General features: G+C 43.5%; 1 protein-coding gene across 1 annotated transcript in view; it reads right to left on the bottom strand.

Moving 5' to 3' along the window:
• The window catches only part of LOC124005303 (intermediate conductance calcium-activated potassium channel protein 4-like), a 57,132-nt gene that overhangs the window by 12,703 nt on the left and 19,791 nt on the right, over positions 1–24,638 (bottom strand). Inside the window, exons 3-7 of the mRNA XM_046314436.1 lie at positions 21,267–21,730; positions 19,542–19,677; positions 12,282–12,392; positions 8,905–9,026; positions 1,471–1,540 (exon numbers count right to left, since the gene is read on the bottom strand). Of these exons, the coding sequence (XP_046170392.1) occupies positions 1,471–1,540; positions 8,905–9,026; positions 12,282–12,392; positions 19,542–19,677; positions 21,267–21,730 (903 nt within the window). The remainder of the gene's footprint in view (positions 1–1,470; positions 1,541–8,904; positions 9,027–12,281; positions 12,393–19,541; positions 19,678–21,266; positions 21,731–24,638) is intronic.

Genomic DNA, 24,638 nt, shown 5'->3' with positions numbered 1-24,638 from the left:
CAACCAAACAACCAAACAAACAACCAAACATGATCATCTGCATCTGTTTACCATCAACCAAACAAACAAACAACCAAACATGATCATCTGCATCTGTTCACCATCAATCAACCAACCAAAAATTATCACCTGCATCTGTTCACCATCAACCAAACAAACAAACAACCAAACATGATCATCTGCATCTGTTCACCATCAATCAACCAACCAAAAATTATCACCTGCATCTGTTAACCATCAATCAACCAACCAAACATGATCATCTACATCTGTTCACCATCAATCAACCAACCAACCAAACATGATAATCTACATCTGTTCACCATCAATCAACCAACCAAAAATGATCACCTGCATCTGTTAACCATCAATCAACCAACCAAACATGATCATCTGCATCTGTTCACCATCAACCAACCAATCAACCAACCAAACATGATCATCTGCATCTGTTCACCATCAATCAACCAACCAACCAAACATGATCATCTACATCTGTTCACCATCAATCAACCAACCAACCAAACATGATCACCTGCATCTGTTAACCATCGATCAACCATCAATCAACCAAACAAACAATCATAAAAACATTATCATTTGCATCTGTTCACCGTCAATCAACCAAACAGACCGTTCACCCCATGCTAGTTGTTTTGTGTTTTTTATTGTTATTTGTCATAACAACACAAGCATGCCAAACAAAATCCAAACATGGAAATCAGATAAACCCAGACTTAACCCCAGATGAGCTGAGAGTGCCAGTAGCAACTCTCTTGGGGGAAACAACTCCCTAGGGTAGTTAAAACACTGAGGGGAACCACATATGACCCATGTACATATTTCCCTCCTAAAAACTGTCTCCTGTGACCGTTTCTTCCTCATAAACACTGGTTCCTGTGTTCGATATACATATGAGCTGGACTTGCACAAATATATTGATCAATTTAATTAATAAAAGTGCTCACCACCCATTAACTATAACTATTTTCTATAGTTGTGCATTCTTTGCCAGGTATACTGCCCATTAGGTAAAAAGCTCTGACTCTAGGATTACATCACAGAGACTTGAACCTTCTGCTAGAACTCATGGCTGTTTTATAGAGTTTTATGTGTCTTTTACAGACATTTTATGTGTCTCAACACCTAGTAATAAATTAAACAGCAACTTTAATATACTGGATAATGGTCTGTGTAAGACTGTGGTTATTACCTGGATCTGGGTTATCCTGCGCGTGGTGTGTGTGTGTTTGTGTGTGTGTGTGTGTGTGTGTGTGTGTGTGTGTGTGTGTGTGTGTGTGTGTGTGTGTGTGTGTGTGTGTGTGTGTGTGTGTGTGTGTGTGTGTGTGTGTGTGTGTGTGTGTGTGTGTGTGTGTGTGTGTGTGTGTGTGTGTGTGTGTGTGTGTCAAACATGTCGACACAGCTCTGCCGTGAGTTGTTCTAGCCTACTCTATGGTGTGGTTGGTTTACCTTGGGCAGGTCGACCATCTCACTGGCGTAATCTCTCAGCTTCCTTTGTTTGAGGCGCAGGTGCCGGAATCTGTCCAAAACAGACAAAGGACATAGCAACATCTTAGTATGATAACGGTGTGATAGTGACCTTAAATAAATGCCTGGGCCTGAAGTGAGAAACTGTCATTACTGCCACTTCTACCCATTACAGTGGGTAGAAGTGATTGGGTAGTGTGTGCACTACAGAGGGTCCCCTTCACTGAACATACACAACACCCCTTATACTAACAATTACACAATCCTTTGGCTTTGAGAAAAGCTGAGGTACATAATAAACAGTTGCTTCAGGCTTAAAAGGGCAATCAGCTATAGAAACAAGAACATAGGGTTCTCCCTCCCCCTGTTTCGGTAAAAAGTTGAGGGAAGGAGCTGTAGAAATGAAACCACTCACATTCATAGACAGGGCAATGGATGCAAGAACTGACCATCCATGCTATCAAAATTATAGTTTTAACTATGTTTGTTTACATTTACTTTGTTTAAAAACATTGGAGCATAACTAGCTTATATTTTGGGTTCTGATGAGGCACAACAGTTGAACTAAACTGATGAGTATTTCTAAGTCATACTCTTCAAGAATCAATGGTTACGGGAGACCGGGGTTGGTTGTCAAACATTATACTCTTGTGTGTATTTCTCAGCACTAGTATATCTTACAAGATCATTTTTTAATATTAGGAGAAGGACCAAGGTCTTCGGTTGAAACGGGGACCCCTTTTTATCCTCATATCTTATTCTAACATGGAGTTCTAAGCCATCAAACACACTCTGTCCACTTGTGACAACCAGCCGCATCGTGGGGTTGGATGTCACACAGTATGTTGTTGGTTTTCACAATGCTTGCTAGTAGTTTATTCATTTTGTAACAGGAAATGAAGCAATATAACATACAGTCTAACAAATAGCCTTTCTTTGATTGAACAATATTCCTGACCAAATTCAGCATTTTATGTCGTGAGAATATCATATGACATGAGTAAAAGTGTATGTACGTGTGTTTAGTTTAGTTCATTAATATCCCCATTAACTACTGCACATGCAGCAGCTACTCTTCCTGAGGTCCACATGAAACATACAAATACATGACAAAGTACAGAAGAGTTGCCCTCAGGACAGCCTCAATTCATCAAGGCATGGACTCTACAAGGTGTCCAAATAATTCCACAGATGTTACTATGGAATACTGAAGTATAATTACAAGCATTTCATAAGTGTCAAAGGCTTTTATTGACAATTACATGAAGTTGATGCAGAGTCAATATTTGCAGTGTTGACCCTTATTTTTCAAGACCTCTGCAATCCACCCTGGAATGCTGTCAATTAACTTCTGGGCCACATCCTGAATGATGGCAGCCCATTCTTGCATAATCAATGCTTGGAGTTTGTCAGAATTTGTGGGTTGTTGTTTGTCCATCCGCCTCTTGAGGATTGACCACAAGTTCTCCATGTGATAAAGACCTGGGAAGTTTCCTGGCCATGGACCCAAAATATCGATATTTTGTTCCCCGAGCCACTTAGTTATCACTTTTGCCTTATGGCAAGGTGCTCCATCATGCTGGAAAAGGCATTGTTCGTCACCAAACTTTTCCTGGATGGTTGGGAGAAGTTGCTCTCGGAGGATGTGTTGGTACCATTCTTTATTCATGGCTGTGTTCTTAGGCAAAATTGTGAGAGAGCCCACTCTCTTGGCTGAGAAGCAACCCCACACATGAATGGTCTCAGGATGCTTTACTGTTGGCATGACACAGGACTGATGGTAGCGCTCACCTTGTCTTCTCTGGACAAGCTTTTTTCCTGATGCCCCAACCAATCGGAAAGGAGATTCATCAGAGAACATGACTTTACCCCAGTCCTCAGCAGTCCAATCCCTGTACCTTTTGCAGAATATCAGTCTGTCCCTGATGTTTTTCCTGGAGAAAAGTGGCTTTTTTGCTGCCCTTCTTGACACCAGGAAAACCTCCAAAAGTCTTTGCCTCACTCTGCGTGCAGATGCACTCACACCTGCCTGCTGCCATTCTTGAGCAAGCTCTGTACTGGTGGTGCCCTGATCCCACAACTAAATAAACTTTAGGACATGATCCTGGTGCTTGCTGGGCTTTCTTGGGTGCCCTGAAGCCTTCTTTACAACAATTGAACCGCTCTCCTTGAAGTTCTTGATGATCCGATAAATGGTTGATTTTGATGCAATCTTACTGTCAGCAATAACCTTGCCTGTGAAGCCGTTTTTGTGCAAAGCAATGATGATGGCACGCGTTTCATTAACAGGTAACCATGATTGACAGAGGAAGAACAATGATTCCAAGCACCACCCTCCTTTTGAAGCTTCCAGTCTGTTATTCGAACTCAATCAGAATGACAGAGTGATCTCCAGCCTTGTCCTCGTCAACACTCACACCTGTGTTAACGAGAGAATCACTGACATGATGTCAGCTGGTCCTTTTCTGGCAGGGATGAAATGCAGTGGAAATGTTTTTGGGGGAATTCAGTTCATTTGCATGGCAAAGAGGGACTTTGCAATTAATTGCAATTCATCTGATCACTCTTCATAACATTCTGGAGTATATGCAAATTGCCATCATACAAACTGAGGCAGCAGATTTTGTGAAAATGAATATTTGTGTCATTCTCAAAACATTTGGCCACGACTGTTAACCTTAGCCAAATACATTTAAACTCAGTTTTTCACAATTCCTGACATTTAATCCTAGTAAAAATCCCCTGTCTTAGGTCAGTTAGGATACTTCTTTGCTGAGCGGCCTTTCAGGCTATGTCGATATAGGACTCGTTTTACTGTGGATATAGATACTTTTGAACCTGTTTCCTCCAGCATCTTCACAAGGTCCTTTGCTGTTGTTCTGGGATTGATTTGCACTTTTCGCACTAAAGTATGTTCATCTCTAGGAGACAGAACGTGTCTCCGTCCTGAGTAGTATGATGGCTGCATGGTTCCATGGTGTTTATACTTGCGTACTATTGTTTGTACAGATGAACGTGGTACCTTCAGACGTTTGAAAATTGTTCCCAAGGATGAAGCACACTTGTGGAGGTCCATATATGTTTTTCTAGGGTCTTGGCTGATTTCTTTTGCTTTTCCCATGATGTCAAGCAAAGAGGCACTGAGTTTGAAGGCCGGCCTTGAAATACATCCACAGGTACACCTCCAATTGACTCAAATGATGACAATTATCAGAAGCTTCTAAAACCATGACATCATTTTCTGGAATTTTCCAAGCTGTTTAAAGGCACAGTCAACTTAGTGTATGTAAACTTCTGACCCACTGACATTGTGATACAGTGAATTATACTGTAAGTGAAATAATGTGTCTGAAAACAATTGTTGGAAAAATGACTTGTGTCATGCACAAAGTAGATGTCCTAACCGACTTGCCAAAACTATAGTTTGTTAACAAGAAATGTGTGGAGTGTTTGAAAAGCGAGTTTTAATGACTCCAACCTAAGTGTTTGTAAACTTCTGACTGTATCTGATGTTGGAGAAGCTTCCATTGAAGAATAATCTCTGAGTTCTATTTGATTAGTAACTCTCAAACCGTATGATGGCACGTGATGTACAGCCATAACACGTTTTTTCAATACAAATGATGATCAATAACATCAAAGGGTGCACTGAAATCTAATAATACAGCTCCAACTATCATCTTACGATCCATTTATTTTAGCCAATCATCAGCCATCTTAGTCAGTGCAGTACAAGTTGAGTGCCCTTCCCTATATGCACACTGAAAGTCAGTAGTTAACTTCCCCTGGGGAGACTGGATGTAGCATCTGCAGGTTGACCCTTTTACGTTTATCGTGTTTGGCTCTTAGATAGTGTCAATAACTCAACATCCAGGAGCCCTGCTTTGTGCTCAGAATGGGTAGATTGGAGAAATGTCTGTTGCTCCAATGTTTCCAACGTTTAGGGTTGGAGAAAAAAATACATTTAGATTCTAAGTTGGATGAAACCAGAACTGCCCCAGAATAAGAAAAACGGAAACCAATATTGCAGGGAACTTCCATCAAGCACTCGTGTGCACTAAAATGTCCTAGTGGGATTACCAGAGCCAAAGAACTGATGCATAAAAACCTGAAAAGGTACAAACAAAATTAGTCTCTATATAGTAACTTAACTGATTTGGCTCTGTCTCCATTCCAAGGTGCTGGAAGTGTCTCCTCATGCTTTCTTTCCACCATGTATTTATAGTGGGTCTGCTAACTGTACAACAGGAAATGTAACTCCCCCACCCTTACGGGCATACTCTCTCACACACACACACACACACACACACACACACACACACACACACACACACACACACACACACACACACACACACACACACACACACACACACACACACACACACACACACACACACACACACACACACACACACACACACACACACACACACACACACACACACACACACACACACTATTATGAAGTCCTGCTGCCTGATAATGACTCACATATTCACACGTCTAAGCTTCCTTGATCTCCTGTGAAAGAGGTCAGGCTTCCCCACACCTCACTCCACTTGTTATTAGCAGGAAGGCTAGAATACATTGTCAAACAACATGGATGAACAACAATGAAAGTAGACATGAGGAAGCAGGCAGAGGACGTCAAGGTTTCCAAGTGCTATTATGAAGAAGGAGCTGTCATTCAGATTTGTTTTTTCGTCAAAACACAAGCAGTTTTTTGTTAACTTTTCCAGTGTTTCTTAGTTACAAACAGTGCAGCTATTCCCTCCGCAAGGCTATTAAACAAGCTAAGCGTCAGTACAGAGACAAAGTAGAATCTCAATTCAACGGCTCAGACACAAGAGGCATGTGGCAGGGTCTACAGTCAATCACGGACTACAAGAAGAAACCCAGCCCAGTCACGGACCAGGATGTCTTGCTCCCAGGCAGACTAAATAACTTTTTTGCCCGCTTTGAGGACAATACAGTGCCACTGACACGGCCTGCAACGAAAACATGCAGTCTCTCCTTCACTGCAGCCGAGGTGAGTAAAGACATTTAAACGTGTTAACCCTCGCAAGGCTGCAGGCCCAGACGGCATCCCCAGCCGCGCCCTCAGAGCATGCGCAGACCAGCTGGCCGGTGTGTTTACGGACATATTCAATCAATCCCTATACCAGTCTGCTGTTCCCACATGCATCAAGAGGGCCACCATTTTTCCTGTTCCCAAGAAAGCTAAGGTAACTGAGCTAAACGACTACCGCCCCGTAGCACTCACTTCCGTCATCATAAAGTGCTTTGAGAGACTAGTCAAGGACCATATCACCTCCACCCTACCTGACACCCTAGACCCACTCCAATTTGCTTACCGCCCAAATAGGTCCACAGACGATGCAATCTCAACCACACTGCACACTGCCCTAACCCACCTGGACAAGAGGAATACCAATGTGAGAATGCTGTTCATCGACTACAGCTCGGCATTCAACACCATAGTACCCTCCAAGCTCGTCATCAAGCTCGAGACCCTGGGTCTCGACCCCGCCCTGTGCAACTGGGTACTGTACTTCCTGACGGGCCGCCCCCAGGTGGTGAGGGTAGGCAACAACATCTCCTCCCCGCTGATCCTCAACACGGGGGACCCACAAGGGTGCGTTCTGAGCCCTCTCCTGTACTCCCTGTTCACCCACGACTGCGTGGCCACGCACGCCTCCAACTCAATCATCAAGTTTGCGGACGACACAACAGCGACGAGACGGCCTACAGGGAGGAGGTGAGGGCCCTCGGAGTGTGGTGTCAGGAAAATAACCTCACACTCAACGTCAACAAAACTAAGGAGATGATTGTGGACTTCAGGAAACAGCAGAGGGAACACCCCCCCTATCCACATCGATGGAACAGTAGTGGAGAGGGTAGCAAGTTTTAGGTTCCTCGGCATACACATCACAGACAAACTGAATTGGTCCACTCACACTGACAGCGTCGTGAAGAAGGCGCAGCAGCGCCTCTTCAACCTCAGGAGGCTGAAGAAATTTGGCTTGTCACCAAAAGCACTCACAAACTTCTACAGATGCACAATCGAGAGCATCCTGGCGGGCTGTATCACCGCCTGGTACGGCAACTGCTCCGCCCTCAACCGTAAGGCTCTCCAGAGTGTAGTGAGGTCTGCACAACGCATCACCGGGGGCAAACTACCTGCCCTCCAGGACACCTACACCACCCGATGTTACAGGAAGGCCATAAAGATCATCAAGGACATCAACCACCCGAGTCACTGCCTGTTCACCCCGCTATCATCCAGAAGGCGAGGTCAGTATAGGTGCATCAAAGCTGGGACCTAGAGACTGATAAACAGCTTCTATCTCAAGGCCATCAGACTGTTAAACAGCCACCACTAACATTGAGTGGCTGCTGCCAACACACTGTCATTGACACTGACCCAATTCCAGCCACTTTAATAATGGGAATTGATGGGAAATGATGTAAATATATCACTAGCCACTTTAAACAATGCTACCTTATATAATGTTACTTACCCTACATTATTCATCTCATATGCATACGTATATACTGTACTCTACATCATCGACTGCATCCTTATGTAATACATGTATCACTAGCCACTTTAACTATGCCACTTTGTTTACTTTGTCTACATACTCATCTCATATGTATATACTGTACTCGATACCATCTACTGTATGCTGCACTGTACCATCACTCATTCATATATCCTTATGTACATATTCTTTATCCCCTTACACTGTGTATAAGACAGTAGTTTTGGAATTGTTAGTTAGACTACTTGTTGGTTATCACTGCATGTCGGAACTAGAAGCACAAGCATTTCGCTACACTCGCATTAACATCTGCTAACCATGTGTATGTGACAAATAAAATTTGATTTGATTTGATTTCTTCTGAATTCCGTGTCAAATAAACGTTTCACTTTTTGTCAGATGACCATTGTCCAGTTCTTTTAGTCATGAGAGCTTTTGTAAGAGTGAGACTATGTTGTATGCTTTACTCTATTCTAAAATCAAACTGTACTATTGTCAGTGAGTGTATCCACTTGATTGATGTTTAAAGTCAATTTTACATAGTGGCCTAACCTTTTACCGAAGGGGTGGAATGCCAAGCTTGTTTTGCTGGACAGTAGCATCCAAACAAAATAGACTCCGTTTAGTGTTGACAAAGAGTTAATGACCCATAAAACCATCACAACACACACACACACTCACTTTAGACGGCTTAGTGTTCTGAATGGTCTCTAAATGTATTGCTATTCTTCTGTTCTCCAGTGTTTCTGCAGAACAAATCTAGTTGAGATGAGATGTGTCAAGAAACCTGAAGATGCATATAGCAGTGGACAAACTGATGGCCCACTCCCATCTGAAATACAAAGGTTAAACTGTGATGAGGACTTACACTCTGATGGCCTCCAGTAGGCACCTCTGGAGTCTGCGGTGCTCTCCACTGTTGCCCTTGGTCAGGTTGGTGCGGTGCAGCAGCCAACACTCCCTCAGCACGTTGGCAGCAGCATGGCGGATCTGGGACAGGCAGAGCACCAACATCTAGACTCAGTCAATCAAACGTGCAGCCCTAACGTGTACGTGTGTGACACACACTCCTTTATAGAGAATGACTGTCACAGCTGGAGTATATGGAACGGTGATGCATTAAGCTAACACTCATGCGTATTGAATTACTGCACTAACCGGAAGGATGACAGCATGTCATAGCATGGTGTCATCATGGGAGCATGTTTATATCATGGTGCCATCTTGGGAGCATGTTCATATAATGGCGCCATCATGGGAGCATGTTCATATAATGGTGCCATCATGGGAGCATGTTCATATAATGGCGCCATCATGGGAGCATGTTTATATCATGGTGCCATCTTGGGAGCATGTTCATATAATGGCGCCATCATGGGAGCATGTTTATATCATGGTGCCATCTTGGGAGCATGTTCATATAATGGCTCCATCATGGGAGCATGTTTATATCATGGTGCCATCTTGGGAGCATGTTTATATCATGGTGTCATTTTGGGAGCATGTTTATATCATGGTGACATCTTGGGAGCATGTTTATATCATGGTGCCATCTTGGGAGCATGTTTATATCATGGTGTCATTTTGGGAGCATGTTTATATCATGGTGCCATCTTGGGAGCATGTTTATATCATGGTGTCATTTTGGGAGCATGTTTATGTTTATCATGGTGACATCTTGGGAGCATGTTTATATCATGGTGCCATTTTGGGAGCATGTTTATATCATGGTGACATCTTGGGAGCATGTTTATATCATGGTGTCATTTTGGGAGCATGTTTATATCATGGTGTCATTTTGGGAGCATGTTTATATCATGGTGCCATCTTGGGAGCATGTTTATATCATGGTGCCATTTTGGGAGTATGTTCATATAATGGCGCCATCATGGGAGCATGTTTATATCATGGTGCCATCTTGGGAGCATGTTTATATCATGGTGTCATTTTGGGAGCATGTTTATATCATGGTGACATCTTGGGAGCATGTTTATATCATGGTGCCATCTTGGGAGCATGTTTATATCATGGTGTCATTTTGGGAGCATGTTTATATCATGGTGCCATCTTGGGAGCATGTTTATATCATGGTGTCATTTTGGGAGCATGTTTATATCATGGTGACATCTTGGGAGCATGTTTATATCATGGTGCCATTTTGGGAGCATGTTTATATCATGGTGACATCTTGGGAGCATGTTTATATCATGGTGTCATTTTGGGAGCATGTTTATATCATGGTGTCATTTTGGGAGCATGTTTATATCATGGTGACATTTTGGGAGCATGTTTATATCATGGTGTCATTTTGGGAGCATGTTTATATCATGGTGTCATTTTGGGTCATTTTGGGAGCATGTTTAGTCATTTTGGGAGCATGTTTATATCATGGTGCCATTTTGGGAGCATGTTTATATCATGGTGTCATTTTGGGAGCATGTTTATATCATGGTGCCATCTTGGGAGCATGTTTATATCATGGTGCCATTTTGGGAGCATGTTTATATCATGGTGACATCTTGGGAGCATGTTTATTTGCTGATTAAACTGCTGTTATGAAGTGAGAGGTAGTCCATGGTTAACGTTGATGAAAGCAATGTTGCCTTGTGCAGAACTGGGTCAGGCGGGATGGACTGTACACTAATGTTTGCTACACGACAGTGTTTGATAAAAACACCTAAACGGATGTATACGTCCAGTCATACAGGGAATAATGTTTGAGGATGTGAATAGGCATTAGTGGGTTACGGAAACATATTCCTCTTGTTTCTCTGTGATTCTATTTGTGTCTGCTCTCCTTCCTCACGAGGACACTGTAACTGCCTATCTGAGCCTGGTGATGTCACTCCAGCCAGGCCTTGTCTTGTGTTGTCTTCTGTGTGGGGTTGTTATTAGGGGCCGTCAGGGGCCGTGCCCAGATGTCTTTCCTTATTCTTCCTGTCAACGTAAATCAGGGCAATGACGGACAACTCCGCAGGGACGCACACACACACACACCAAACAACTACAAACAGACATAAGGATGCACCCAGTGAGAGGATGTGTTCAGTGCCAGGGAGGAAGTGGTTATATCCTCAGCAGACCTACAACCTCACATCCTCACACTGACAACACACTGCAGCCTGCAGCCAGGTATAGCCTACACCCTACACTGCCAATCTAGCGCTCAGCTAATGCTCAATCAGGTCAGTGGATTTCAAAGAATCCTGCCATACACTACTTACATATTAGAGAATGATGATATTGGGAAATGGATATGGAAATCATGCTAGCATCTTCCGTTGTGCTCGTTTATTTTCAGGTTGTTGATTCTTCTTCCCGGCGATAAGCAAACAGATGGATCCTGTCCGAGGCTTCAACATGAAGTAACCCCTCAACAACATACACTCGCTCACTGTGTCCTCAGTTACGGCAGTGAGTACACACTCACGACACACACATCATCTTATCCAGTTTCCTGTCGGTCCGAGCTCCCCATCCTGGCAGTCCCTTTCCTGATAGGGACACGATTATTTCCTCCTTTTGACGCCTTTTGGAGGCTAATAAGAGATTGGCGGGCCCCACCTCCCAAGCCCCCCCCCCAGTCCTTTTCCCACACTATCCTGTCCTCTGGAATGGCCTATTTAAGGAAAGAATAATATTATAAAAAGACTCCAAAATCATAACACGCGTGCAACGTGGAAAATATCGCTGCATCCACCCAGAAGGCCTCATCTGTTGTGTCAAGGGTTTTGTTTTTCTTGTAAGACCGAGGGAACCTTTGAAGGGAGCTGGCTGCTTCCGGTTATCAATGCAGGACAGTGGTTTGGATCTTCACAGTATGTTTTTCTTGTGAGACCGAGGGAAGCTTTGAAGGGAGCTGGCTGCTTCCGGTTATCAATGCAGGACAGTGGTTTGGATCTTCACAGTATGTTTTTCTTGTGAGACCGAGGGAAGCTTTGAAGGGAGCTGGCTGCTTCCGGTTATCAATGCAGGACAGTGGTTTGGATCTTCACAGTATGTTTTTCTTATCATTCAGTTATTGGAAATATGGGGATAAATGACTCCTTGAACTAAGAGACACCCACAACATGCTCATTCATTACTGTCATTATAGAGCCAGGTATTTTTTCTGACCATGTGACCACCTGACCAGGAAAAACTCCCAGCCCTTGTAAAGGTTAGAACTAGGGCCCAGAGTTATCCTGACTAGGTGGACACATGGGATATGGAAAAACTCTGGTGCAGTCGTTCTCCTCGTCTCACCCGTTTGGAGATCTGGATGTCCATCATGAAGAAGTGCACGTGTTTCTCTCCTTTGTTCAGCGCCAGCTTCTTGGTCATGACGGCCACCAGCATGGCGGTACAGGCCACACCCTATGGACAAACACACAGACAGCCACACCAACGTCACCATGGTTACCACCATCACCATTTGACATCCTCCTTGTGTCCCCTTGTGACCCGTAAGAGCGGGAGTCAGTCGGAATTCACAAAAGGATCATGTCAACATTCAAAATCAGCCCTATAGCTTCAGGTTTGTTTGGCCAACATCAAGATAGACATCGACATTTATTTTCAAGAAGTTATGACATAGTTGTGACTTGCTATAACTTGTACAAATATGGTGGGCCTATTATGCCTATTTCGCCTAATAATACCAATTACACTGAATTGACCTTATGTTTATGTGAGAGTGAAATGGTTAATCATATGCCACTGTGCCACTGATATAGTAGGATGGTTTACTCTGAGAATAGTAAACCGTAAGGTCAACATTGTGCTATTGCTGGATAGAGAACAACTAAGTGCTGACGAATGCTCAGGAACCCCACAGAGTGAATCTGTCTTGTTCTGACCATAGTTATTTTGTGTTTTCTTTGTTTTAGTGTTGGTCAGGAGTGAGCTGAGTGGGCATTCTATGTTGTGTGTCTAGTTTTCCCATTTCGATGTTTGGCCTGATATGGTTCTCAATCAGAGGCAGGTGTTAGTCATTGTTTCTGATTGGGAAGCATATTTAGGTAGCCTGTTTTGTGTTTGGTTTTGTGGGTGGTTGTTTCTTGTCTTCTGTCTTTGTGTCTATGCACCAGATAGGACTGTTTTGGTTTTTCACATTTGTTGTTTTGGGTTTTTGTATTGTTCACGTTTATGGTCTTTATTAAACATATTGAACTCTAACCACGCTGCGCTTTGGTCCGATCCTTCGTCCACAGAAGAAAACCGTTACAGAATCAGAGTGACTTGGCACTAAAAGTGACTATATTTCAGTGTGGTACAATAGTCTCAACACACTAATTCTTACTGTGTAATTCCAACCTCTAGGGGAGGTTTAACATAGTTAATTTACCATTGAGTGCAATTCTATATCAATATGTACTGTAATTGCACAAAGCTCACAGTTGTACCAATGTGTATCTACCTACAACATAATTGCATTGTACCTGCCAGTGTAATTACTGTGGAAATACAGTACATGGTTTTAGAGACACAGTGTTATCATATCATTTAAAGATTAGACTGGTTTGAAAATGAACACCAATTTTTACCTGTTTTCCTTCCCTTGTTTGCATTAGTAAAAGAGAGAGAGAGAGAGATCAAAGTCTGATTAAAAAAGAACAATCATATTAGCATGCAGGCCAAGGCTCACAATGAAACACAGTTTACAGTCTGGACACAGAGATAATGCTAAGAGCCATTTGGATGGATAAATCACAAATCCTGCACTAGTCCCCTGTCCCCTCTAAAAAAGCTCCCAAAATACTCTGCTGGCTTCCTAACATCAACCAGCCCACTCACTGGTACTGATATGGGCATGACTGGAACCAAAGATTCCATGTGAATCTGCACCAGTGTAATCTGGGAATTCTAAGAGGCACAACATCCTTTCCATGGATCCATCCACACCCCACTGATAGGATGTGTGGTGAGCACGCTGCTCTGCTCACCTCCCCAACACAGCTGGGACACTACCAGAGAGGCAGGCTAGCCCAGGGTAGATGTGCTGAGCCTAGGGGTCATTGACAGCCGAGCACTACAGGTGTGAGTACTGCTTCACTCATTGTCCTAGAGAGCTGCCCTGTTGGGAGTAGGAAACTTTTTTTTTCTCAAGTCATTGGCACAGGTTGGCACGCCCTCCTGCTCCAGTGGTGCCAAAGGCTATAAACTACCTAAAAATGGAAATGGTGGAAAGTTTCCCCTTAAAAAAGGGGAAAGCTTATAAAAACAAGGGGAGAGGGAGAGAAAGAGGAGTGAAGGATAATTTTCCACTGTGTCAGGGAGGTGTCTCGGCCTGGCTCGCGCCCATCTGCCGGTCTTGTGACTCTCCGTCGCTTATCTGCTCGGATCGGAAACGGACAGAGCTGAGGTGAGGCAGAGAGCCAAGTCCTTACAGCACAACAAGCAGAAAACACCCAGATATCTCCCTCCCTCTCCCTCTCCCTCTCTCTCTCCCTGTACTAGTCACATGGCCCTAAACCCTTCAAAGTACAAGATCCTGTTGGTAGCATGTATGAGAAACCTGTCCCCTGCATGTCCCCTTATGATATATGGGAAAAACCTGCAAGTCTGTGGAAGTGTGAAAGTCCTTGGAGTCATTGTGCAAAACAATCTGCAGGGGGACAAACAAATCGATTCAATGATTTGCAAGGGAAGCGAAAAGTTGTTCTTCCTACGTCGACGTACCACAAATGGACCTGGTAGCCATCTGCACGGGCTATATTCAACCCTGCCTGGATTATATTGCAACATCTTGGCACAGCTCCTTGACTCAAACCCTCTCTGAACAACTCGAGCCCATACAGAAGCGTGTTTGCAGAACCATCCCTGGCACAGCATATCCTGGAAACAACAATGCTCTGACATCACTATCACTGCCCTCACTTCATGAGAGGAGAGAGAAACGGTACCTTGACTTTCCTTTTTCCCTGTTCAAGTCCCCCTTCACAGAACAGTTACCTGTCTGCCGAGGACAAGTGTCAGGCAGATCCACCTGCTCTCTATTCCACATGCCAGGACTGAGAGATATAAAAGTCGCCCATTCCATACCTATGTACAGTACGAGTCAAAAGTTTGGACACACCTTCTCATTCCAGGGTTTTTCATGATTTTTTACTAGTTTCTACATTGTAGAATAATAGTGAAGAAATCAAAAGTTTGAAATAACACATGAAATCATGTAGTAACCCAAAAAGTCTGAAACAAATCAACATATATTTATATTTGAGATTCTACAAAGTAGCCACCCTTTGCCTTGATGACAGCTTTGCACACACTTGGCATTCTCTCAACCAGCTTCATGTGGTCGTCACCTGGAATGCATTTCAATTAACAGGTGTGCATTGTTAAAAATGTATTTGTGGAATTTCTTTCCTTCTTAATGTTTTTGAGCCAATCAGTTGTATTATTGGGTGGTATGGGTGGTATAAGGAAGATCGCCCTATTTGGTAAAAAATAATAATAATTATGGCCAGAACAGCTCAAATAAGCAAAGAGGAATGACAGTCCATTATTACTTTAAGACATGAAGATCAGTCAATGGGGAACATTTCAACGTTTCTTCAAGTGCAGTCGCAAAAACCATCAAGTGCTATGAGGAAACTGGCTCTTATGAGGACCGCCACAGGAAAGGAAGACCCAGAGTTACCTCTGCTGCAGACGATAAGTTCATTAGAGTTACCAGCCTCAGAAATTGCTGCCCAGATAAATGCTTCACAGAGTTCAAGTAACAGACACATCTCAACATCAACTGTTCAGAGGAGACTGTGTGAATCAGGCAAATTCATATTTGAATTGCTGCAAGAAACCACTACTAAAGGACACCAATAAGAAGAAGCGACTTGCTTGGGCAAAGAAACACAAGCAATGGCCATTAGAAAGGTTGAAATCTGTCCTTTGGTCGGATGAGTCCAAATTTGCGAGTTATGGTTCCCACTGACGTTTCTTTGTGAGACGCAGAGTAGGTGAAAGGATGATCTCCACATGTGTGGTTCCCACCTTGTGGGATGGTGTGGGGGTGCTTTGCTGGTGACACTGTCTGTGATTTATTTAGAATTCAAGGCACACTTAACCAGCATGGCTACCACCGCATTCTGCATCGATATGCCATCCCATCTGGTTTCCACTTAGGGGAACTATAATTTGTTTTTCAACAGGACAATGACCCAACATTCCTCTAGGCTGCCTAAGGACTATTTGACCAAGAAAGATAGTGATGGAGTTCTGCATCAGATGACCTGGCCTCCACAATCACCCAACCTCAACCTAATTTTATTTTATTTTACCTTTATTTAACCAGGCAAGTCAGTTTTTTTCAATGATGACCTTGGAACAGTGGGTTAACTGCCTGTTCAGGGGCAGAACGACAGATTTGTACCTTGTCAGCTCGGGGGTTTGAACTCGCAACCTTCCGGTTACTAGTCCAACGCTCTAACCACTAGGCTACGCTGCCGCCCCATTGAGATGGTTTGAGATGCGTTGGACTGCAGAGTGCAGGAAAAGCAGTCAACAAGTGCTCAGCATATGTGGGAACTCCTTCAAGACTGTTATAAAAGCATTCCAGGTGAAGCTGGTTGAGAGAATGCCAAGAGTGCGCAAAGCTGTCATTATGGCAAAGGGTTTTGAAGAATCTCAAAAATAAAATATGTTTTGATTTGTTTACACTTTTTTGGTTACATGCTTCTATTTGTGTTATTTCATAGTTTTGATGTCTTCGCTATTATTCTACAATGTAGAAACTAGTAAAAAATAAAGACTACCCCTTGAATGAGTAGGTGTGTCCAAACTTTTGACTGGTACTGTAGAAAACATAAAAAATAAAGAAAATCCCTTGAATGAGTAGGTGTGTCCAAACTTTTGACTGGTACTGTAAATTAACAAAACAAAACTTTGAGTCTCCTGAATGTACATATTGTCTTGAATTTCAACTTCAAAGTTTTGTTGTGTATGTATTGTAATATCCAATCAACTATGATTTGATATCCATGTATTTCAGTTTCATTGACTGCCATGTGGATATGAGTAAAAATTAAATCTCCCTCTACTTCTCACTCTGCATCTCTCTCCCTCTGTCTCCCTCGCCCTCTCCGTCTCACTCTCCCTCTACCTCTGCATTCCACTCTCCCTCACTCTCTCTACTCTCCTTTTCACTCCCCACCTCCCTCTTACGCTCCATCTTCCACCCCCTCCAACCTCCCACCTCTCACTCTCCCTTTACTCTCCATCGCCTTCTCAAATATTTTTCCATTGTAAAAACCTATCAACTCTTTGTACTCAGCATCAACCTACTTAACTGAGATATTGGCCTATATTCTTACGGGTGAGGGTCCATTGTTGAGTAAACAATGGAAGTTGAATATGACAATATATCATAGTGAAACTCCTTTGTTCTTTTCTATGACAGAACAACACCTGAAGTGTATTATTTAATGTAATTTCCATGGCACCAAGACTGCTTGACCATAAGAGTCGCAGCACTTTCACAAATGTCAAATATGCTTACAGTGTTTCAAATGAGCTTTTTTTCTACTGCGTGTACCTTTCTTACAAGTGGGTGTAACCAAAGTGTTTGAGTCACAGACATAACAATACATGAGTCAATGACCACACTGCTTTCGTCGTTGGACAAGAGAAAGGTCATATGTTATCATGTAGCGCACATTGGGGCTGCATTCTGTAAGAAACGTGCTATGAAAATAAAGTTCAATATTATCAGTGCCTGCACTCTTTGAGTTCACCCATAAAACCCACTGTAACCTTTCACATCTCCCCACCTCTGCTCAGTGCCGAGACATCTACATAACAACTACTCCAGTGTGTGTGTGTGTGTGTGTGTGTGTGTGTGTGTGTGCGTGCGTGCGTGCGTGTGTGTGTGATGAGAGAGTGCCTGGTACCAGAGAATCACTTCTCTGACCAATAAACGACCAAGACATCATCAGGCATTCTCCCCTGAACATGTCAAATACAGGCTGATAGTGGGGTAGACAATAATATCAATACTATTACAGTGGTACATTTTCAGAATACAATAGAAAAGCTTCAATATGAAAACTACAGCTACTGCACTTTAAGACATCATAGCATGCACTGGCAACACACAGGGGAAACATGCTGACATTGTAAGAATGCCATCATGGAAGATAATAGAGAAGGAAGCCAAGACAAGAGAGATCGATGGGAGTAGCGACAGGCAAACAATGAGTCAGTAGCAACAGTACTGTACATGGCGTTCTCTCTGCATGTACCCAGCAACTAACCGCCAGCATCGAAGTCAATATCGGGACTGGGTGGCACCAAGCACTACTGTATTTCTACTGTAAGTAAATCACTTTCTGCAGCCACTTCAATGTAATGGGTACTTACACAACAACCAACTAGAGAGCACTGACTAGTGTTTCAGTTTCCCTCTATTCTTCTTCATTTGATCACCCTGTTGCAGAATAACCTTCCTGCAATGCAGTGTATCTGAGGTTTAAAAAGGCTTCTGAAGTTTGTCATTTCCACCTTGAAATTTCAGACATGATTTTCCCTCACGAAAAATGTATCAACCCTTACAAAAATGTCCATTAATTATAATCCATTTAGTAATTCACATTTCCTGTTGTTGCAGGATTATTTCCCTGCTGTAGAAAACTGGCTCAAATTTTGATCATACATCTGTACACCTGCAGAGACATGAAGCCATGTACAGTACATGTACAGTTCCTTGCAAAATGATTCATCACCTATGTTGTATTTCCTATTTTGTTGCATTACAACCTCAAAATTAAATGGATTTTTATGTGGATTTCATGTAATGGACACACAAAATAGTCCAAATTGGTGAAATGAAATGAAAAAAAAAACTTGTTTCAAAACATTTAAAAAAATTAAAACTGAAAAGTGGTGCGTGCATATACTGTATATTCACCCCCTTTGCTAGGAAGCCCCTAAATAAGATCTGGTGCAATCAATTACCTTCAGAAGTCATATAATTAGTTAAATAAAGTCCACCTGTGTACAATCTAAGTGTTACACACGATCTCAGTATATACAGTTGAAGTCGGAAGTTTACATCGTTTTTCAACCACTCCACAATGTTCTTGTTAACGAATTATAGTTTTGGCAAGTCGGATAGGACATCTACTTTGTGCATGACACAAGTCATTTTTCCAACAATTGTTTACAGACAGATTATTTCACTTATAATTCACTGTATCACGATTCTTATTTCTTGTTATTTTCACAATTTAAAATGTTTTGCATCTTCAAAGTGGTAGACATGTTGTGTAAATCAAATTATACAAACCCCCCAAAAATATATTTGAATTCCAGGTTGTAAGGCAACAAAATAGGAAAAATGCCAAGGGGGGTGAATACTTTCGCAAGCCTCTGTATGTCATTTAGCCTGTCTACTTTACAGTAATGTTCTGCTTTAAAATCCATTGTAACCTTTAAGATACAGGCTTTATCATGCTTTGACACTCAGGCTAGAAACGTTATTTTCCCTATCTCTCCATTCCCCATATAGTTACCATGACTCCATATAGTTACCATGACTCCGGTGAAGAGGCACACCACTTTGCCACAGCTGGTTTTGGGGGACACGTCCCCGTATCCCACGGTGAGGAAGGTGATGGCAATGAGCCAGAGAGCTGTGTCCATACGACCAGTCTCCTCCTGTGTCTGCCTGTAGAGGGCCACACACCCTGGGGTCACTCACTACATACACAGATACATATGTCTTACATGAAGATATTCATAGATTTGATCAATATTATCTAGACATTACATTACTAACAGGATCAGACCAATGGGTAAGACAAAAGCAGATGTATTAAGTTGTCAAATCTGATTGTCAAGAACTCCAGTCACCCAAGTCATAGACTGTTCTCTCTGCTATCGCACCGTAAGCGGTACCAGAGCACCAAGTCTAGGTCCAAAAGCCTCCTTAACAGCTTCTACCCTCAAGCCATAAGACTGTTTTGCAATTAATCAAATGGCCACCCAGACTATTTGTATTGAACCACCCCCCCCCCCCTTGATTTTACACTGCTGCTTCTCGCTGTTTATTATCTAGGCATAGTCACTTTAACCCTACCTACATGTACAAATTACTTTGTCTAACCTGTACCCCCGCATATTGACTCGGTACCAGTACCCCTGTATACAGCCTTATTATTGTTATTTTATTGTGAAACAATTTTTAGAATTTTTTACTTTAGTTTATTTAGTAGATATTTTCTTAACTCTATTTTCTTAAAACTGCATTGTTGGTTAAGGGCTTGTAAGGAAGGATTTCATGGTGATTATCTGTTTATATAGCAGTGGCTGTGGGGTCAGGGAAGGTCCTGTTTCAGTTCCAGGAAAGAGAAAATAGAAGTTGAATTGTCTGGACAGATGGTGAAACTGACTCAAAAATGAGCTGACTTTTGTAAGTTGTTGTCTTCTCAGAATCTATTTCAAGACCATTCCAATTCAGTGTTCATCTTAAGTCTTCTATTGCCTACAGGGAAGTTATAATGTATTATACCTATCGGGTGTTACTCAGAAGTCTTACAATCTGTCAATCATCAGATCGTATAACCAAAACGTCAGTTTGTTTAACATGCAGCTTGATTAATTAACACGTTTGATTTCTCTATGTAACTGAGATCTAAGAATCCCATCCCATTGTAGGTTCAACCTAAACAAATGACCTCACATTGGCCACAAACCGACTTCAGAGGCCTAGGACGGTATGTGTTGGCTCGCAATGAAGAGTAATTTGTCGGAATAACTCAACAGAAAACGATCTACATTGAATCTGTTATTAGACATCCTTTCTGAATGGGGAACTCAAATTGACCATCAATATTTGAAGTAGAGTGAGCAATTGATTGCCCCAGTCTGTTTGTAATAAACTGTGTAGGGGTGTATGTGTATGTCTGCGTGTTTCTGTGCTGGCAGTAGTAATGTGTTATATTTATATTTAGGCAAACTGTTTTTATCTCTCACTGTGTGTCCTCATTTTCTGTTCTGTCTATCACACAGACGTCTGTTTGTGCCTGTGTTTCTCAAACAGGAGAGTGTGTGTGGGTCATGCACGAGATGTGTGTGTGTGTATGTGTATGTGAGAGAGAGAGCGAGAGCGAGAGCGAGAGAGAGAGAGAGAGAGAGAGAGAGAGAGAGAGAGAGAGAGAGAGAGAGAGAGAGAGAGAGACACGTGCGCGAGCCGTGCATGTATGCGTGTGTGTGAGCATGAGTGTGTGCCAGCATGTGCACGCCCCTCTACCCTACCTCTCACACAGCGTGAGCATCCAGGAGGCGATGAGCCAGAACAAGAAGATGAACACCATCAGAGTGCGCGCCGGGTACTTGTTCATCAGCACCTTGAGCACGAAGCGGAACGTGAAGTTGATGTTGTTGAGCGAGCCGATACTCCTATAGGAGGCACTGAGCAGCACCTTGCTGTGCAGTAGGATCGTCCTGTGGACCAGGTACAGCCTGAGGAACATCAGTGCCGACAGTAGCAGCTCTGTGTCCAACAGCACCTCCCCGTGGCGGGAGGATACACACAGCGGCGCCGAGTTGGAGGAGTTGACCTCTGCCCCCTCCCTGGCGATGGGCGCAGGGATGCCCACCTCCCAGTAGGTGCCCACGGGATGGATGGCACAGACCAGCAGCTCCAGGGAGATGCCCAGCACCCTCCGGCTTGTCATGGCGATGCGCCAGTCCACCTGGTTGTGGTCAATGATGAAGAGCTGGAGAAAAAAGAGAGGGGTCGGGGCAGGGTCGAGAGAGAGAAAGGGATGAGGGCGAACGGAAGAGCCAGAGGGAGGAGGAGAGGTAGAGGGAGAGGGGGGGAAAGAGAGTGAAAGATAAATAAAAAGAGAAAGAGAGAGAGAGAGAGAGTGAGAGAGAGAGAGAGAGAGAGAGAGAGAGAGAGAGAGAGAGAGAGAGAGAGAGAGAGAGAGAGAGAGAGAGATTGCAAGAGGGAAAGGGATTGAGTGGGGGAGAGAGCGCGAGAGAGGTAGTAAATGAAGAATGTCAATGGAGAATTGTTCATTTGATTTGAAGCATTAAGGGAAAAAAATGTTTTATTTATCCGTTATTTTACCAGGTAAGTTGACTGAGAACACGTTCTCATTTGCAGCAACGACCTGGGGAATAGTTACAGGAGAGAGGAGGGGGATGAATGAGCCAATTGTAAACTGGGGATTATTAGCTGACTGTGATGGTTTGAGGGCCAGATTGGGAGTTTAGCCAAGACACCGGGGTTAACACCCCTACTCTAAGTGTCATGGGATCTTTAATGACCTCAGAGAGTCAGGACAACCGTTTAACATCCCATCCGAAAGACGGGAGCCTACACAGGGCAGTGTCCCCAATAGACCAGAGGAAAGAGTGCCTCCTACTGGCCTTCCAACAGCATCTAGTCTCCCATCCAGGAACTGACCAGGACCAACCCTGCTTAGCTTCAGAAGCAAGCCAGCAGTGGTATGCAGGGTGGTATGCTGCTGGCATGATAATGAAATGATGATGATTAACTAAAGGTGGGAATTGGAAGAACAACAGAAACATGATGCCAAGGCAAACAAAGACCCACCCAAGCAGATACGGAGCCAGTGAAAGTCAAGATTGTGGGGGTTGTAAGCGATACAAGCCCTCTGACTCACAAGTCTCTTAGATGATGAATATAATCCTGTCTGATCCTAGTGTGACATGACACAAGTCCAAGATATCACTTTATTATATCACTAAAGACAATGAAAACCAAATCCCTCGCTCGCCAAAACCTCCAATTCCTGTTGCTTTGAGGTTTCTTTGTAACTCTTGATATTTGAAACTGCCGTAAGCATATTAGAACACTCAGTTCATAGTCTTTCTGCCCTTGACTGACTTTCCCATTGCCCAATCACCCAGATTCCCAGTTCCTACAGCAGAGGGGTAACTTAAGCCACATTCTTCCCCTTTATATTGCCACACCGTTCCCTTGATATTGCCACACCCTTCTCTTGATATTGCCACACTCTTCCCTTGATATTGACACACCCGTCCCTAGTTATCGCCACACCTTCCCTGTCACGACTTCTACCGAAGTCGTTGCCTCTCCTTGTTCGGGCGGTGCTCGGCGTTCGACGTCACCGGTCTTCTAGCCATCATTGATCCTTTTTTCATTTTCCATTGGTTTTGTCTTGTCTTCCCACACACCTGTTTTCTATCCCATTCATTACCTGTTGTGTATTTAACCCTCTGTTTCCCCTCATGTTTTTGTCAGAGATTGATTTGTTGTCAGTGTAGTGTGATTGTTTGTATAGGTGCGCGTCGGGTCCTCGTACCCATGTTTTGTTTGTTTGTACATTTATTGTTATGGAGCATACTGGTGGAACTTTATTAAAAGACTCCATATTTACACTCTATTTGACTATCCTGCGCCTGACTTCTCTGCCACCTATTACACCTATGAGTGACATTCCCTTGATATTGCCACAACTTTCCTTTGATTTTGCCACACCCTTGCTGTCATGTTTTGTCATTGATTATCATGTCTTGTCCCTGTGCTTCCCCTTCTATTCGTTTCCCTCTGCTGGTCTTATTAGGTTCTTTCCCTCTTTCTATCCCTCTCTCTCCCCCTCCCTCTCTCCCTCTCTCGCTCTCTCTCTCTATCGTTCCGTTCCTGCTCCCAGCTGTTCCTCATTCTCCTAACTACCTCATTTACTCTTTCACACCTGTCCCCTAATTTGCCCTCTGATTAGAGTCCCTATTTCTCCCTCTGTTTTCCGCTTCTGTCCTTGTCGGATCCTTGTTTGATGTTCGCTGTTCTTGTCCTTGTTCCGTCCTGTCATGTTTTTTGCCTTCTTCAGATGCTGCGTGTGAGCAGGTGCCTTGATCAGCTACGGCCTGCGCCTTCCCGAAGCGACCTGCAGTCTGTGGTCGCATCTTCAGTTGATTCCCTCTACTGTCTAGAGGGTTTCTGTATTCCTGTTTTGACTTGGAATAAACTCTGTTTCTGTAAAGTCGCTTTTGGGTCCTCATTCACCTGCATAACAGAAGGATCCGACCAAGAATGGACCCAGCGACTACGGATTCTCGCAACACTGCCGTCGAGATCCAGGGAACTATGCTCGGCAGACACGAGCAGGAATTGTCTGCTGCTCGTCATGCCGTTGAGACCCTGGCCGCTCAGGTCTCCGACCTCTCAGGACAGTTTCAGAGTCTTCGTCTCGTGCCACCAGCTACTTCCTGGTCTTCCGAGTCTCCGGAACCTAGGGTTAATAACCCACCATGTTACTCTGGGCAGCCCACTGAGTGCCGCTCCTTTCTCACCCAGTGTGATATTGTGTTCTCTCTCCAGCCCAACACATATTCTAGAGAGAGAGCTCGGATCGCCTACGTCATATCACTCCTTACTGGTCGGGCTCGGGAGTGGGGCACAGCTATCTGGGAAGCAAGGGCTGAGTTTACTAATGATTATCAGAACTTTAAAGAGGAGATGATACGGGTTTTTGATCGTCTAGTTTTTGGGAATGAGGCTTCCAGGGCCCTGGCTTCCTTATGTCAAGGTGATCGATCCATAACGGATTACTCTATAGAGTTTCGCACTCTTGCTGCCTCCAGTGACTGGAACGAGCCGGCGTTGCTCGCTCGTTTTCTGGAGGGACTCCACGC

The sequence above is a fragment of the Oncorhynchus gorbuscha genome, linkage group LG19 (assembly GCF_021184085.1).
Source record: "Oncorhynchus gorbuscha isolate QuinsamMale2020 ecotype Even-year linkage group LG19, OgorEven_v1.0, whole genome shotgun sequence".
Lineage (NCBI taxonomy): Eukaryota > Metazoa > Chordata > Actinopteri > Salmoniformes > Salmonidae > Oncorhynchus > Oncorhynchus gorbuscha.
Note: the sequence above shows the minus strand (reverse complement) of the source record. Positions and strands in the feature narration are given on the sequence as shown.